This window comes from Kogia breviceps, chromosome 14 (genome assembly GCF_026419965.1).
Source record: "Kogia breviceps isolate mKogBre1 chromosome 14, mKogBre1 haplotype 1, whole genome shotgun sequence".
In the NCBI taxonomy this organism is placed as follows: domain Eukaryota; kingdom Metazoa; phylum Chordata; class Mammalia; order Artiodactyla; family Physeteridae; genus Kogia; species Kogia breviceps.
Window position 1 is genome coordinate 2,273,644 of NC_081323.1, and position 13,094 is coordinate 2,286,737.

Sequence of the window (13,094 nt, forward strand, 5' to 3'; positions counted from 1 at the left end):
ACTTCTGTCGTCACACAGCTTCTCCCCTGTGTGTGTGTGTCTCTTCTGTCACTTATAAAGACACTTGTCACTGGATGTAGGGCCCTGGATAATCCCAGGTGATCTCATTTCAAGATCCTTAACTGAGTTTAACCCGCAAAGACCCTTTCTCCAAACATGGTCACAGTCACAGGTTCGGGGTTGATGTATCTTTTGGGGCCACCGTTGTCAACCACGAATTGGCCCTTGCCATGGGCACTTGCCATCCACCTCTACAAGGATTCAATCATGTGCTGCTGCAGCTGCTGACCTTTGACACCCCCTGAAAGGAGCTCAGGGTGGAGAGCAGAGATGAGGGACTCTCTGCTCTGGGAAAATGTGGCAGAACAGGTCTTTAGACAGTTAGATATTTTCAGGAGCCGATTTTATGAGCCCACTTCTTGTATCTCCTCTTATCTAGAAAAGCACTAAAATCCTTCATGGTGACGCGTGCTCCTTGCGACTAGCAGAAACTTTCTGCAGAAGATATGTGTTTGACTGCACGCACTCCCCCTTCACCAGAATCACATCTGTACTGACCTTCCCCCCCACCTCTCTGAGATGCTGTCTCCCGGGCTGCAGTCCTCATTTTGCCCCCAGTAAAACTTAACTCACGACTCTCACACTGCATTTTTTTAAGTCGACACCATCCAACCCGCTACAGTTGGTGTGGGAGGGGACTCAGGGGCCTGCCGGGTTTAACAGTGTCCCCCAGGCGGGCAGTTCCTGGACCACACTTGGACACCCTGCCCCTCTGCAGATAAGGAAACCAAGGCCTAAAGAAGGGAGGGCCCACCCCCATTCAGCTCCTCTCCCAGAAGCACTCCGCACCCACACTCCCCCCCCGCCCCACTGGACGCAGAAGACTGGGCCGGCAAGCTTAGCACACGTGCACACCGAGGGGCCCTCTCGGCTTTCCCGGCAGATCAACATCGAAGGTGTTCAAACACATTTGGGCAGCAAAACCCAAGCCAAACGAAACTCTAACATTTCTCCAAGTCAGACGCACGCACGCGGGTGCGCACTTCCAAAGAGGGCTGGTCCGGAAGGCGAGCCGTCCTCTCTACCCGGCTCAAGGATAAGGAGAGCGAGGCCCCCTTCGTGGACAGACATGGGGTCTGCACCCGACCCCGGGGCTGGCACTGAACTACACTGTGTTCTAAACAGAAAGCACACCTGTTCCGGGCCAGGAAGGCCTGCAGCTTCTCCTGGGGCCTCTCCCTGGGCAGGTAAGCTCCCACCTCCAGGAGGCCCATCCTCCTACCTGACAGGCACTCCACTGCCCTGCAGATACTTATCTGCCGCTGAAGGCTTACCTTAATCCTTCCTGAATCTCCACATGCTGTCGGCAAGGCGCAGTTAAAGCAGCCGGACCGGAAGCTGCTTCGGACGGGCTCTGTGGCCGCCGTCACCCTTCAGAGTCTCCAGAGTGGCAAATCCCCCTCTCAGGACCCACGAGGAAGCTGCCAACCAGTTCTAACTAGAGACACCGTAGGCGGGAGCTCCTAGAGTGAGGCAGGATGGCGTGAGGGCCGTGGGGGGCGGGCTCAGGGCTGCAGCTCTGGATGCAAACAGGCCTCCCTAACCCGTCTCCCACCGGGTTACTGAATCGCCCTGGACGTCACTTTCCTCTCCGTGAAGTGGGGGTGCCTGCATGAACCGCTGAGAGTCCACAGAAGCCGAGTGAAGAACACAGCACAATGCCCGAGACACAGCAGGTCCTCAGCATGCGGCGGCCTGCGGGAGGCCCCTAGGACACCCACGTCCAAATCGCCAAACCTGCGAGTACGTCACCTTCGTGGCAAAAGGGCCTCTGCAGATGTGCTCAAGTCCAGGACCTGAGGTGGGAGGTGATGCTGGACTATCTGGGGGTGGGGGTCCTTACGAAGCAGAAGAGGCAGTCAGGGAAGGTGGTGTGGCCTTGGGAAGCTGCAGCGGTGCCGGTGTGAAGGTAGAGGAAGGGGCCGCGAGAAAAGGACAGCCGTGGGGCCTCGAAAAGCTGCAAAGGCAGCAAACGGATTCTCTCCGGAGATTCCAGAAGGGTCCAGCCTGCCCACACCTGGATGTTAGCCCAGGGGGACCCTGTTGGACGGAGCCTGATGTCCAGAAGAACAAGCTGATAAATCGGCGTCTTTTAAGCTGCTACATTTATGGGTCACTCGTACCACACTAAGAAACGCATACAATCCATAATCTAAGCAAATTCCTCCCTGGAAAAGGCAGTGTGGGAGCGGAAAGTCCTATGGCCCATACAGACCAGGTGATCTGGGGGTGTGGCCTCTAACTGCCCTGAGCCCACAGGTGTCTTGCAGGCATTAAATGTGAGTACATATTAGCATCTAATAAGTCCTCAAAAAACACCACGTGCCTCTGATGCAGGCTGGAAGGGAAATGGCCTTTAGTAGCATATATTAGTCAGAGATAGTTAAGTAGGTTTTTGTTCAGTTTTGTTCTCTTTTGTTTAAGAAAAGGAGTGGAGGTGGGGAGAGGTGGCTGAGACAGTACCAGAGGCCACCAGGAGAGGAAAAAGTCACCAAAATTCTTAGTTTTAAAGCAAAAAGGGAGCGCTTTTACCAGCCTGTCTTACAACATAGCACAGCCCTCTCTGAAGATTACAAGAAAAACAAGTGCCATGAGGTTTTACAAGAGCACACTGGGGAGAACTTTACCACCCTTGATGGAAAGACAGTCACGCAGCTTACAGTATTTTGTATAGTGGAATTCACTTGGAGTAAGAATTTTTTTTAAATGTTACTTATTTTATTTATTTTTGGCTGCACTGGGTCTTCGTTGCTGTGCGCGGGCTTTTCTCTAGTTGCATCGAGCAGGGGCTACTCTTTGTTGAGGTGTGCGGACTTCTTATTGCAGTGGCGTCTCTTGTTGCGGAGCACGGGCCGTAGGCGCACGGGCTCAGTAGTTGTGGCTTGTGGGCTCTAGAGCGCAGGCTCAGTAGCTGTGGCTCATGGGCTCTAGGTACATGGGCTTCAGCAGTTGTGGCTTATGGGCTGTAGAGCGCAGGCTCAGTAGTTGTGGTGCACGGGCTTAGCTGCTCCGCGGCACGTGGGGTCTTCCCGGACCAGGGCTCGAACCTGTGTCCCCTGCATCGGCAAGTGGATTCCTAACCACTGCACCACCAGGGAAGCCCCATCGGAGTAAGAATTGCTCCTTCAAAGAGTCAGAATAACAGGAACATTCTTTGAAAAAATGAGTGCTGGCTTCCTCACTCGCTCTGTTTGTGGTCAGTTCCGGCATCCACTTAACCATGCTCCAAAGAAAAAGAGAGGACAGAAGGAAGGAAGGAGGGAAGGACCTAGAATCGGAGGCCCCTCAAACACTGAGGACCCCAGACCCGGGCAGAAAGGACCACCTGCAGATGAAGGACCCTGTCTCCCGCACACACTGCCCCCCCCCCACCGCATACCACAGAGGTGGTGCCAGGAAGCCCGGCCCGGTCAGGTGGGCGGCCTCCTTCAGTCCAGGCTCGTCAGCTTTTCTCAGGAGCCTCATCGATGTCCCCCAGGCCCTGACCCGCAGCGGGAGTGGTTTATGACGCTGTGCCGAGCCTCAGCCCTGCCCCCGTCAAATGTGTGCCAGGACGGCTGGCTCCTGTAGGCTCTCTCTGCTGTGCGCCCAGTGTGGGCAGAGTCTGAGAGCTGCGCGAGAGTGGGGTTCTGGGACTGTCTGCCACGTGCCCGGAATCGCACATTCCTGCTGGCATCGCAGAATCCTGCTCTTCTGAAACCAAGGCCAGTTCTGCCAACCCAAGGTGTCCACCGAGTTTGGACCCAACTTCAGATGGGCCCTTCCACATGGGCAACTGCAGTCAAGCACTTCTGGATAAACTGGGCCTCTGCTTGCTCCAAACGCTCAAGATGAGAAACAATGAGCACGTCTGAATGCCTGATCATTGCCGGTTTTATGACGGTGCCCCTGAACATCTGAGGTGTCTCTTGTCTGCTCAAGTGCTCTCGAAACCATCTCCGTTCACATTACAGGGGAGACGTAAACAAGCTAAGAGCGTGGGTCTGGACAAAGAGGGAAAACAGAGCGAACCGCATGCATTTAGGCCAATCTCTCAACCTCCTCAATCTTCAGTTTCTGATCCATACAATGGGAATAATTTTACCTCCCCAGAAAGGCTTTTGGGAGGATTACACGGGATGTGTGCAGAGGCTGGCACAGACCCAGCTGGGACACAATGTTATATTATAAGTATATAAAGTTTCACATTCCCTCATCCTAAGACTCCATTAAAACCCATATTTCTGAAATGCAAAAATCTTAATCTTCAAACTGCAGTGTGGATGAGTCCGTCGTCCTCACGTCTAACTGGTGTGTGTGCCTGTGAGATGAGGATTCCTATTGAACGACAGTTGACTAGAGAGGGCACAGGGGTTAGAGGGTGCGTTCCTGATCCGTGGCCTGAGGAACCCAGTGAGGAAGGCCAGGCACTAGCGCCTCCCTCCAGGCTGCAGGGGGGCAACGGAAGCAGTGGCCAGGACCGCACGCGCTGTGGCGGCTGAGGGCAGGGGCCGCAGTCCCTGGCCTCCTTTTTAAACACAGCTCTCAGGGCCCTGCATTGGCGTGAGCTTTGGCACGTGGGCAGCGCATAAAGCAGGCTTTTCGTGTTTTATCACTGTGCTGGTCTTACTGCTTAGCTGACAGAAGCCACTTGGTAAGTATATAAACTTCCCTTTCTAAACCTCTTAACTCTGCGACCAGGCAAAATCATAGCAGGGAAAGGCTGCTGAGAAACCCAAAACAGCACTGGTCCCCGAAAAGGCAAGGCCGGCCCCAAAGACAGCCAGAGGGGCACCATGGTCTCCGCCACCACCACGGGCGCTGGGCGCTCGGCACTCCTTTTCAGGGGACACCTGAGGCACCACCAACAGAAGGCAGTGAGGTCTGGGGTGCTCAAAGGAGCCTCCTTTGGCTTCAAGAGCAAGGAAAGTCCTGGCTTACAGCCAGTGGAAGCCACCCGCTGGGGCTCAGTCCTGCTTCACCTCCACTCACCTCCATGTCTTTGTTAAGAACAAGATTCCCAGGGCATAATCTCCTGGCTTCCTGGAAGAGGGTGGCTAAGAGAGCCAGCAGAAAGTTCACATTCTGGGATGGGAGGATCAGATAGACAGCCCTGACTTAATATATATAATGATTCAGTCATATCCTGGCCAAAGAGAGAGTCTGAAGTAGTGACCATTCATTTCCTTTGTTCAACAAATATTTACCGAGTGCCCAGACCTGCTGTCTGCAATCCAGTGTGCTGAACGTGGATACTAATTTACAAAGGAGCAGAGGGCCGCTAGAGCAAGAGTAAGGCCAAGGCCCAAGGAACAAAGGATGGATAGAGGCTCAGGGCAGAGCATGAAACATGCTCTGAGCTTCCGGAGGGCAAGACAGGCACTTGCTAGCATGCATAGCTCTTGCTTTCCCAAAGGCAGGGATTGCATTTAGCTGCATGCCACAAGAAACTTGACTGTGGTGTTTTATCCTTCTTCTTCTCATCTCTCAGGGGACAATGAAAGGTCTGCAGTTGTTCAAGGATGCCACCTGAGATCCAGTTTCTACTCCACCATCCTCACAGTCACAAGATGGCTGCTCTGCCCCGGACATCACATCCATATTCCAGGCAGGAGAAAAAGGTAAGGGCAAAAGAAAGAAGGCATGGCCAGCTGAGTCTGTTCCTCTTTACCATGAAAAAAATAGCTTTCCCACAAGTCTTATCTAACAGAAAAACCTAGTTAGATCCCATTGACCAGAAAAGGGCCATATTGCCACCTTGGTGTAAAAGTCTACCAGAGGTGTGAGTATATTAAACAGGGTTCAGTGTGAGCCAACCAGATCAGGACAGAAGAGGTTTCATTAGTAAGGAAGAGGTTCTGTTAGTAAGGAAGAGGGACAGAATGGATACTGGACAGGCAACCCGCAGTGTCCAGTGATTCATAGCACACGTGGTTGCTTTGTCGTGCGTGCCATTTATTTGAACATTCAGAGCAGCTCCTGCTTATCTGAGAGTTGACGGAGGGGACTCAGAAACACCACAGTGTCAGCATTTTCTGGCTCATTCATGACTTCATTTGACAACACTGGTTGCACACCCACGGCCCCACAAGGCAGGCATGACACTGGGTGATAGGTGTGCAGTCAGACCTGCTCAGCGTCTGGTCCATGCATCTAGCGACACTTTCCACCCTGGCAAGAGTTACCTGTCTTCACAGAGGAGGGTAAAGAGGCTATTTTCAACATACTTGTAAAGACAAGATAGCAGTACTTCTGGCCACAGTCATTACACTGTGGCGATTTCTTAGATGGCGATTCCAGACCCCTGCATGCATTTGGTCTCTCCTCAACCGTCCCTCCCTCTGTGTGACTTGATACACAAATGAGTCATTCGTTCTACAGTGCATTGCCTGTTATTCTGCTTTGGGTAGGGTGCTGGAAGCTGGGGAAACCTTATGTGGCAGACACTGATGCTTGTCTCCTCGGTACCCATTCCTCTCTTCTTGCTTCCTAAGACCCCCAACTCTGCTCCAAGTAGCAATTTACTCACCTACCAGGTGATGGATCATAACAGGTCTAAGTCAGACTGTGCAATTCTCTGCTTCCCAGCCTCCCCACCTCTTTCCACTGGGAGTGGAATGTGACCTAGTCCTTGCCAGTGAGAACTTCAGCAAGGGTTCTGAGAAAGTGTTTGCTTTTCTGATACAGGGAAGAGATGCAGATGGTGCTACTACTCCCCCCTTTTTCTAGCTTGCTGTGAACTCAAATGCAATGACTGGAGCCACAGCAGCCAGTTTACAATGATGAGGCAATACACTGACAAACTAAAGATGGTAGAATGATAAGAAAAAAGATTAGGTGTGAGATGGTGCCACTGACCTGATCAGGCCTTGACTACCTATCTCTTCATGGTTATGTGAGAAAAATTAACCCCCATTCACTTAAGATTCTGTTAATTGGGTTTTATCCTGTTGGCCCAAAACATTCTAAACGTTAAACCAGAGTGACGGGGCTGCTGCCCTCATGAACCTTACAGTTTAAGTAAGAAAGATGATTGACCAGATAATATAGATTCTCCAATGAGAAAGCAAAGTGTGGTCAAGGGCACAAGATGGTCATAAACACACTGGGATATGGGAGAGGGAAGGCTTTTCTGAGGCAGTCTCAGTAAATGAAGTCATCAGAAACAAAGCACCTCTCTCTGTATTATCTGAACTCATGGGGCAATGTCCAGACCCTACTTACCCTGCCCTGGCAGACAACATTTTCACACACGTCACCCTCTTCTCCAGGAGCGAGGACAGATACAACCGATCCGTGCTGGTTTCCCACAAAGCCGCCCCTCAATCTCCCATCCTTGTGGGGTTTTACCTTGAAGCTGGTCTGGGTTTTTGCAGAACTCTGCCCGCCATGAGACAGCGATGCAGGTCAGTGCGTCAGCTGCAGCCTCGGGCCCGGCTGACCGTTAATTATTAACAAAGCTGAGAAAGAGACACCAGCTTAGCCACTACCCAATGCTAAACTACGGCGTAGAGGACGCTCTGATGTCGCGTAAGGAAAGGGGCTCAACCATCCTATTTTAGATATTACCACGCCCCGGTGGTCATGGCCATCAGTGAATGATCCTGGAGACAAACCACGGTGTAGGAGTGTGTGTGCAGTTACACTCGAGTGCTTGCCGGAAAGAGCACAGACAGGAAACAGAACGCGGAGGGGATCGAGGAACTGAACGTCAGCTAAACAAACACTCCAGACGGCATACGTAGCGGTTCTGCCCGCCATTCAAAAGGATCCCAATACCATAGAATCTGCTGCCCTACTGGGGAAAACTATTTTAAGCCAAATCAGTGTGAAATTCTTTGAAGGCAAATGCTTTTCATTTAGACATAAAACAAAACGCCACAGCATTTCTTCCATCCATTTATCATAAACAAGTTAATTACCGTATAACAAATCTCTCCTTCTGGAGTCTGGATGCTTGGGGCTGCCGGTGAGCTGACTCCGGCAAAGAGAAGGAACCGCAAGGCAGTCATTAACGGCTTACGGTGCATTTAGAATAAAACGAGGACTCCGTGAAGCTTTGCTTGTCAAATTAAGGTTAAGCTCTCGCCACTGGAATAACTCAATTGTAAGTAGTCATTATCTATTTAACTTGATTCCTACCAGGATAACAGAAATATTGTGCCGCTTATTTATTTTCGACACTTGCATCTTCACTGTGGTCCTGTCGTTTGCAAAGTTTTCTACATAAACAGAGATTTTTATCTGCCGTGGCTTGAGTGTATGCAGTGGTAGCTTTTGCCTCCGTATGTGTAAAATTATTTCTAAGATAAAACCTCCCTGTCCCTGAGAACACAGAGGCAGTGGCACACACAGGTGAGGGAGATACTCTGTGATTTCCCCCTCAACCAGGTTTGGGTTGGGCCTCACCGCAGGTATAAGTAAGTGCCGAGAATATGAGTCTTGCATCCACACAGCCCGCGAGCTGGTCCCAGTTCATGTACGATGATGGACTCCTGGGGCATATGGGGCAGGCCAGCATCCAGCCAGCGACCCAGGCTTCCCCATCACATGGGCTAGGAGCAGAGGGCAGGTCAGCCTGGACCCGCACAGTCCACCAGGAGAGAGAGGAGATGCTAGTTGGAAATCTTACATTTTATGAAGAAAAGTAAGAGAATCATCTGTCATTCTCTTCCATAGTAGGAAGCACCTGCTGTTACAAAAATAGAGGTACTCTTTCTTAAATTCCTGAGTAAAACTCATACGCCAAGATCTTATCAAGCTTAGCTCCATACCGGGGTGGTGGCAAGGATGCCAACCTCAGGACACACAAACAGCAGGATCGCAGTCAGCTGCTCCTGATTTGCACTGAGAGTGAGAGACTCTTCTGGGCCTTCCCCGTGCACACACAGGGAGATCCTGAAAGGCGGTCTAAAATGACACACACCGTGCAATTAACAGAGCATCTCTTGAAAACTCTAACCATAGATGCTCACTCCTACAGCATACTCAGCCCCGCTTCTAGGCCAACTGCCAAGAGGTTGGGTTTTTTTGCTGTTGTTTTTTGATAATCAATGAAAGAGTCAATAGTATCACACCCCTGCTTTAATAGTCAACTCACATGACAACAAATAAGTTAGAAAAGCTGGACTCGGTGCAAAGTAAGATCCTGATTAACATAACCAGGCACACACAGTAGGTCAATGAGCTGTCCCCGCAGACAGGATGTGAAGAATCAACCAACTCCGTGAGCGTTCCCCCGCACACGAAGGATCTGCTGTCAGTGCTTGCGGCGGGGACGCTGTATTCCCGAAAACAGAAAACCGGGGAGGAAGTCAGCAGCCTGAGCATGATTGTGCCCTGAATATTGAAACTGAGCTTTGATGCTTCCACTAAAGTTTGTTCCCTCCATCACTTTGGAATCGGCTAAACGCAGCCGCTTCTGGGAAGCCGACGCGGAGAGGGAAGGCACGCGCCGAGGTGTTTGCGGTGCCACTTTGAAACCTCAAGGAAGAAAGAACCGATTTATTTCCCCTCCCATGCAAATACAAAGGTTAGTTAGTTTGTCTTGAGAGGGAAACAGGTCGATATGCAGAGTGATCTACTGTCATTTGAGTTCTGAAGCTGCCTCTGACTTCCCCATCACAAATGTGGATATCGTCCTGCGGTTACGCTAATTGGCAGCTCCCTCCTGCACGTGTGTTTCCATGCTGTCAGTGGGACAGTAATGAAAACTCAGGCCACATTTGCGAACAGCACGTCTGTGGGCTTATTTACTGCGTCCCCAACAACATCGTCTGCTTATCACGCATTTCAAAGCAGGGATAATTTAAGAATCCAGAATTTCATACACAAAAATACTTGGGAAGAAGATCTCTCTCTCTCTGCACATTATTTGGGTGACGCTACATCCGAATTCCAGTTTGTTGCCCAGGAAATAATTCACCTCACTCAAAAATGACAGGGATTCTGAATCATTCACCTGTGATGCCAAAGGCCATTTAGGTCAACCGAGCTGCACCTCCACCGACCTCTCCACCATGGTTTTGCAAAGAGCCTGGCTCAAAGCCAGCCGAGCCTCTTTTTCTGTGGGTGGTAATGTTTCCCTAATCCAGAGCATGGCGTGCCATTTCATTTCCATGTCTGCCTTACCTTTGAGGACCTTCTCTCCTTCCAGAATATTTTGGGAGATTAATGCCGTGTAATCTTCTTCAGAGAATCCAGCTTTGCAGGTCTCCCTGGCTGTAAGATCTCCATTGTGGGCCTGAGAACAAAAACAAGAGAGGTCAGAAAAAACACAGGTTCACAGAAATTGCATCCAACCCACGTTTAGTCGGGCCTCCTGCGTGCAAGGTCTCCAGCTATGACAAGCCTTGGTCCACCAGAGCCTCCACCCAGACATAATCTGGGGTCTGCCCCCGTGGTGTCCACGTTGGCCGGGGACAGGGGGCATGCAGCAGGGAGGGAAGGCCGACGGATGGCGAGGCTGAGGGCCTGTCAGGGCCTCACGCACCCGTAGCAGAAGGGAAGGTCTGAGGACTGTCCAGCAGGAGAGCCAGGAGTTAGCGAAGGAAGACACAGCAAGGGCGGCCAAGGGAGCAGGCCCCTGCCAGGGCCATGTCACCCTCCCACCCCAGTGCTCAGGCTTTGGCTGAGGTGGGCCAGCAGGCCTTCTCCTCCCTGTGGTGGCCAGGAGGAAGGAGACGGGCAGGGCAAGAAAGGACAGTCTCCAAGACTCAGCTCCAGCTCGGAGCTTGGCTCTCGGGGAGGCTGCAGGGAGGCGGGGGAGGCTTCCGCCCACCCTCCAATCCTCCCCCTCCACTTCTTGGACGCTTGTCCACTCTTGGAGCCCTCATCTCCAGCCTAACCAGGCCAGAGCTTCCCTAACTGACCAAAAAAGGTGAAGGTGGGTGTCCTCCTGTCCTGCCCCCCAGAACACCCTGGGCTCTCCTGCCCAGTGGGAGGTCTAGAACCCTGGTCGCCAGGAGGGCAGAGAAGTGTGGAGGTGGGCGAAGAGCCCCTCCCAGGCTGCGGGGAGTGGCAGCTAGGTCAGCTGCAGGGATGGGGAATGGAGAGAGAGGCTGCATGTGCGACGGGAAGCCGGCCCCGCGTCAGAAGAAGGAGCGCCACAGCTCCCGGCTCCGCGGCGAGCGGAGGAGCAGGGGCGCAGCCCGAACCCCGCAGTCGCGCCTTCGTGGGGCCACCAAGCGGAACGCACCTCCCCGCCTCCTCCAGCCCTGCGCGCCGCCGCCCGCCCGTCCTCGGCTCCGGAGGCTGCCCCAGCCCGGAGCTCCCGGGACCCTGACGCCGGTCTGGACGCGGCGCCCCCCATCAAAAAGCACCAAGGGGAGGAAGAGCAGGGCGCGGGGTCACTCCTCGGGTAAAGCTCCACACCGCGGCTCCGTGCCTCGGGAACGAAGCTCCAAATAGGACCGAAGCCCGGGGATAGCTAACTCGCCCAGGAAAGTTTCCACCCGCCCGGGCGTGGGTCGAGCGCACCCAAGCGCCCCGAGCCTCAGAGAGGGCCTCCGGCCGCGGGCACTTGTTTATTTCCGAGGTTACAACAGCGAGGCCCTGGAGGAGCAGCGAGGCCGATCGGCCACGAGAGGGGGTTCCTGCAACTCTCGCGGCCCCGCTGCCTTACCCCAGGGGCGCCCCCCGGCGCAGCCTGCACGCTGCCCTCGGGACCTGCACCCTGCAGGCGCAGCGCAGGGCTGGGGACAGAGCTCGCGGGGCTCCGCAGGAAGAAGGCGGGCGCCCGGACCGCGCTCCCGGGTGCACCTCACCCTGCTCCTGCCTGGCGCCTGGCTCTCCGGCCCCGCTCCGAGCCGCGAGGGCCCCGCCGAACACTGGCTGCAGCAGGCGCCGCGGGAAGTCCGCGGCGAGATTGCCCCTCGGTCCACATCCGCCGCCCACCAGCAGCGGCGGTCCCTGCCAGCACCCAGAGAACGAGGACGGATGCGGCGCCGTGCCGGGAGCACCGGCCCCCAGCAGGGGCGGCCAGACCGGGTGTCCCCAACACCATGATTTCCGGCCGGCCGCCGCCAGCTCCCCTCGTCCTCAGCCCTGGCTCGGGCTGGCCTCGCCAACTCCGGAGGAGCGCGGCGAGCGGGCGACGGAGGGCTCGCCGGCTCCGCCAGCAGGCAGCCTGCCCCAGCGCGGGAGAGCCGAGCTCCGGGGCAGCGGCCGCGTACCTGGGGTGGCTGAAAGATGCTCGGCGGGTCCGCTTCGGGCAGAGCTCCCCGCGTCCCGCACTCCGCACCGCACCGCCGCTCCCCGCTGACTCGGCGGCTCCTCGGTCCTGCCGACCGCAGGCGGCTTCGCGGAGCGCGGGAGCCAGCTGGATGCAGCAGTGCGCGCGCCGGGGACGCCCGGCGCGGGCCGGGGAAGCCCGGGAAAGCCCCGCCGGGCGAGTGCGCGCCCCGCCGGCTCCGGGGGCGGCCCCGCGCTGCCTGGGCTGCCGAGCGGCCCGGACGCGAGGCGCAACTTACCCGGAGCGCGCCGGAGAGCGAGAGCAGCACGAGGAGCACGCCGGAGCCCACGGTCATCTTCCCCGCCGCGCCGCGCCCCGGCGCCCGCCCGATGCCCGGCGCCCGGAGCCCGTTCCCCGCCGCCTCTCCGATCGCTGCCGCCGCCGCTCAACCGGGCCCAGCGTCTCCAGCCAGGCTGCGCCGCCGCGACTACCGCCCGGCTCCGGGAGCGAGGCCAAGTCCGGCCGGCGGCGGGCTCCCTCGGGCGGGTGCGTCCGCCGGCCTCCCAGCCGCCCGCGCCTCTGTTCCGCGCGTTCGGAACTGCAGGTGAAGCCGCGCGGCGGCCCCGCCGAGGCCCCGCCCCGCCGCCCGGCCCCTGCGCTCGCTCGGCCTGACGCGGGCCTTAAAGGCGCCGCGCCCTCCGCGCCGCCCCCGCGCCCCCCGCGTCCCCGCCCAGCCGCCGCGCCCCACCGTACCACCCGGCCCGGACAGGGCATCCGGAACCCGGGTCAGCCGAAGGGGCCAAGGACACAAAGTCTACTGGGGAAAAAGGGGCGGGGGGAGCTGTGAGGTCTGAACAAGAGATGGTGGTCCCAGATCCCAAAC

At 55.5% G+C, this 13,094-nt stretch overlaps 1 protein-coding gene across 1 annotated transcript in view; it reads right to left on the reverse strand.

The window, feature by feature from the left end:
- CDH4 (cadherin 4) overlaps nucleotides 1-12,788 on the reverse strand; it is a 560,279-nt gene extending 547,491 nt beyond the window's left edge. Inside the window, exons 1-2 of the mRNA XM_059036614.2 lie at nucleotides 12,510-12,788; nucleotides 10,171-10,282 (exon numbers count right to left, since the gene is read on the reverse strand). Of these exons, the coding sequence (XP_058892597.1) occupies nucleotides 10,171-10,282; nucleotides 12,510-12,566 (169 nt within the window). The 5' untranslated portion in view covers nucleotides 12,567-12,788. The remainder of the gene's footprint in view (nucleotides 1-10,170; nucleotides 10,283-12,509) is intronic.
- Nucleotides 12,789-13,094: the final 306 nt, after the last annotated feature.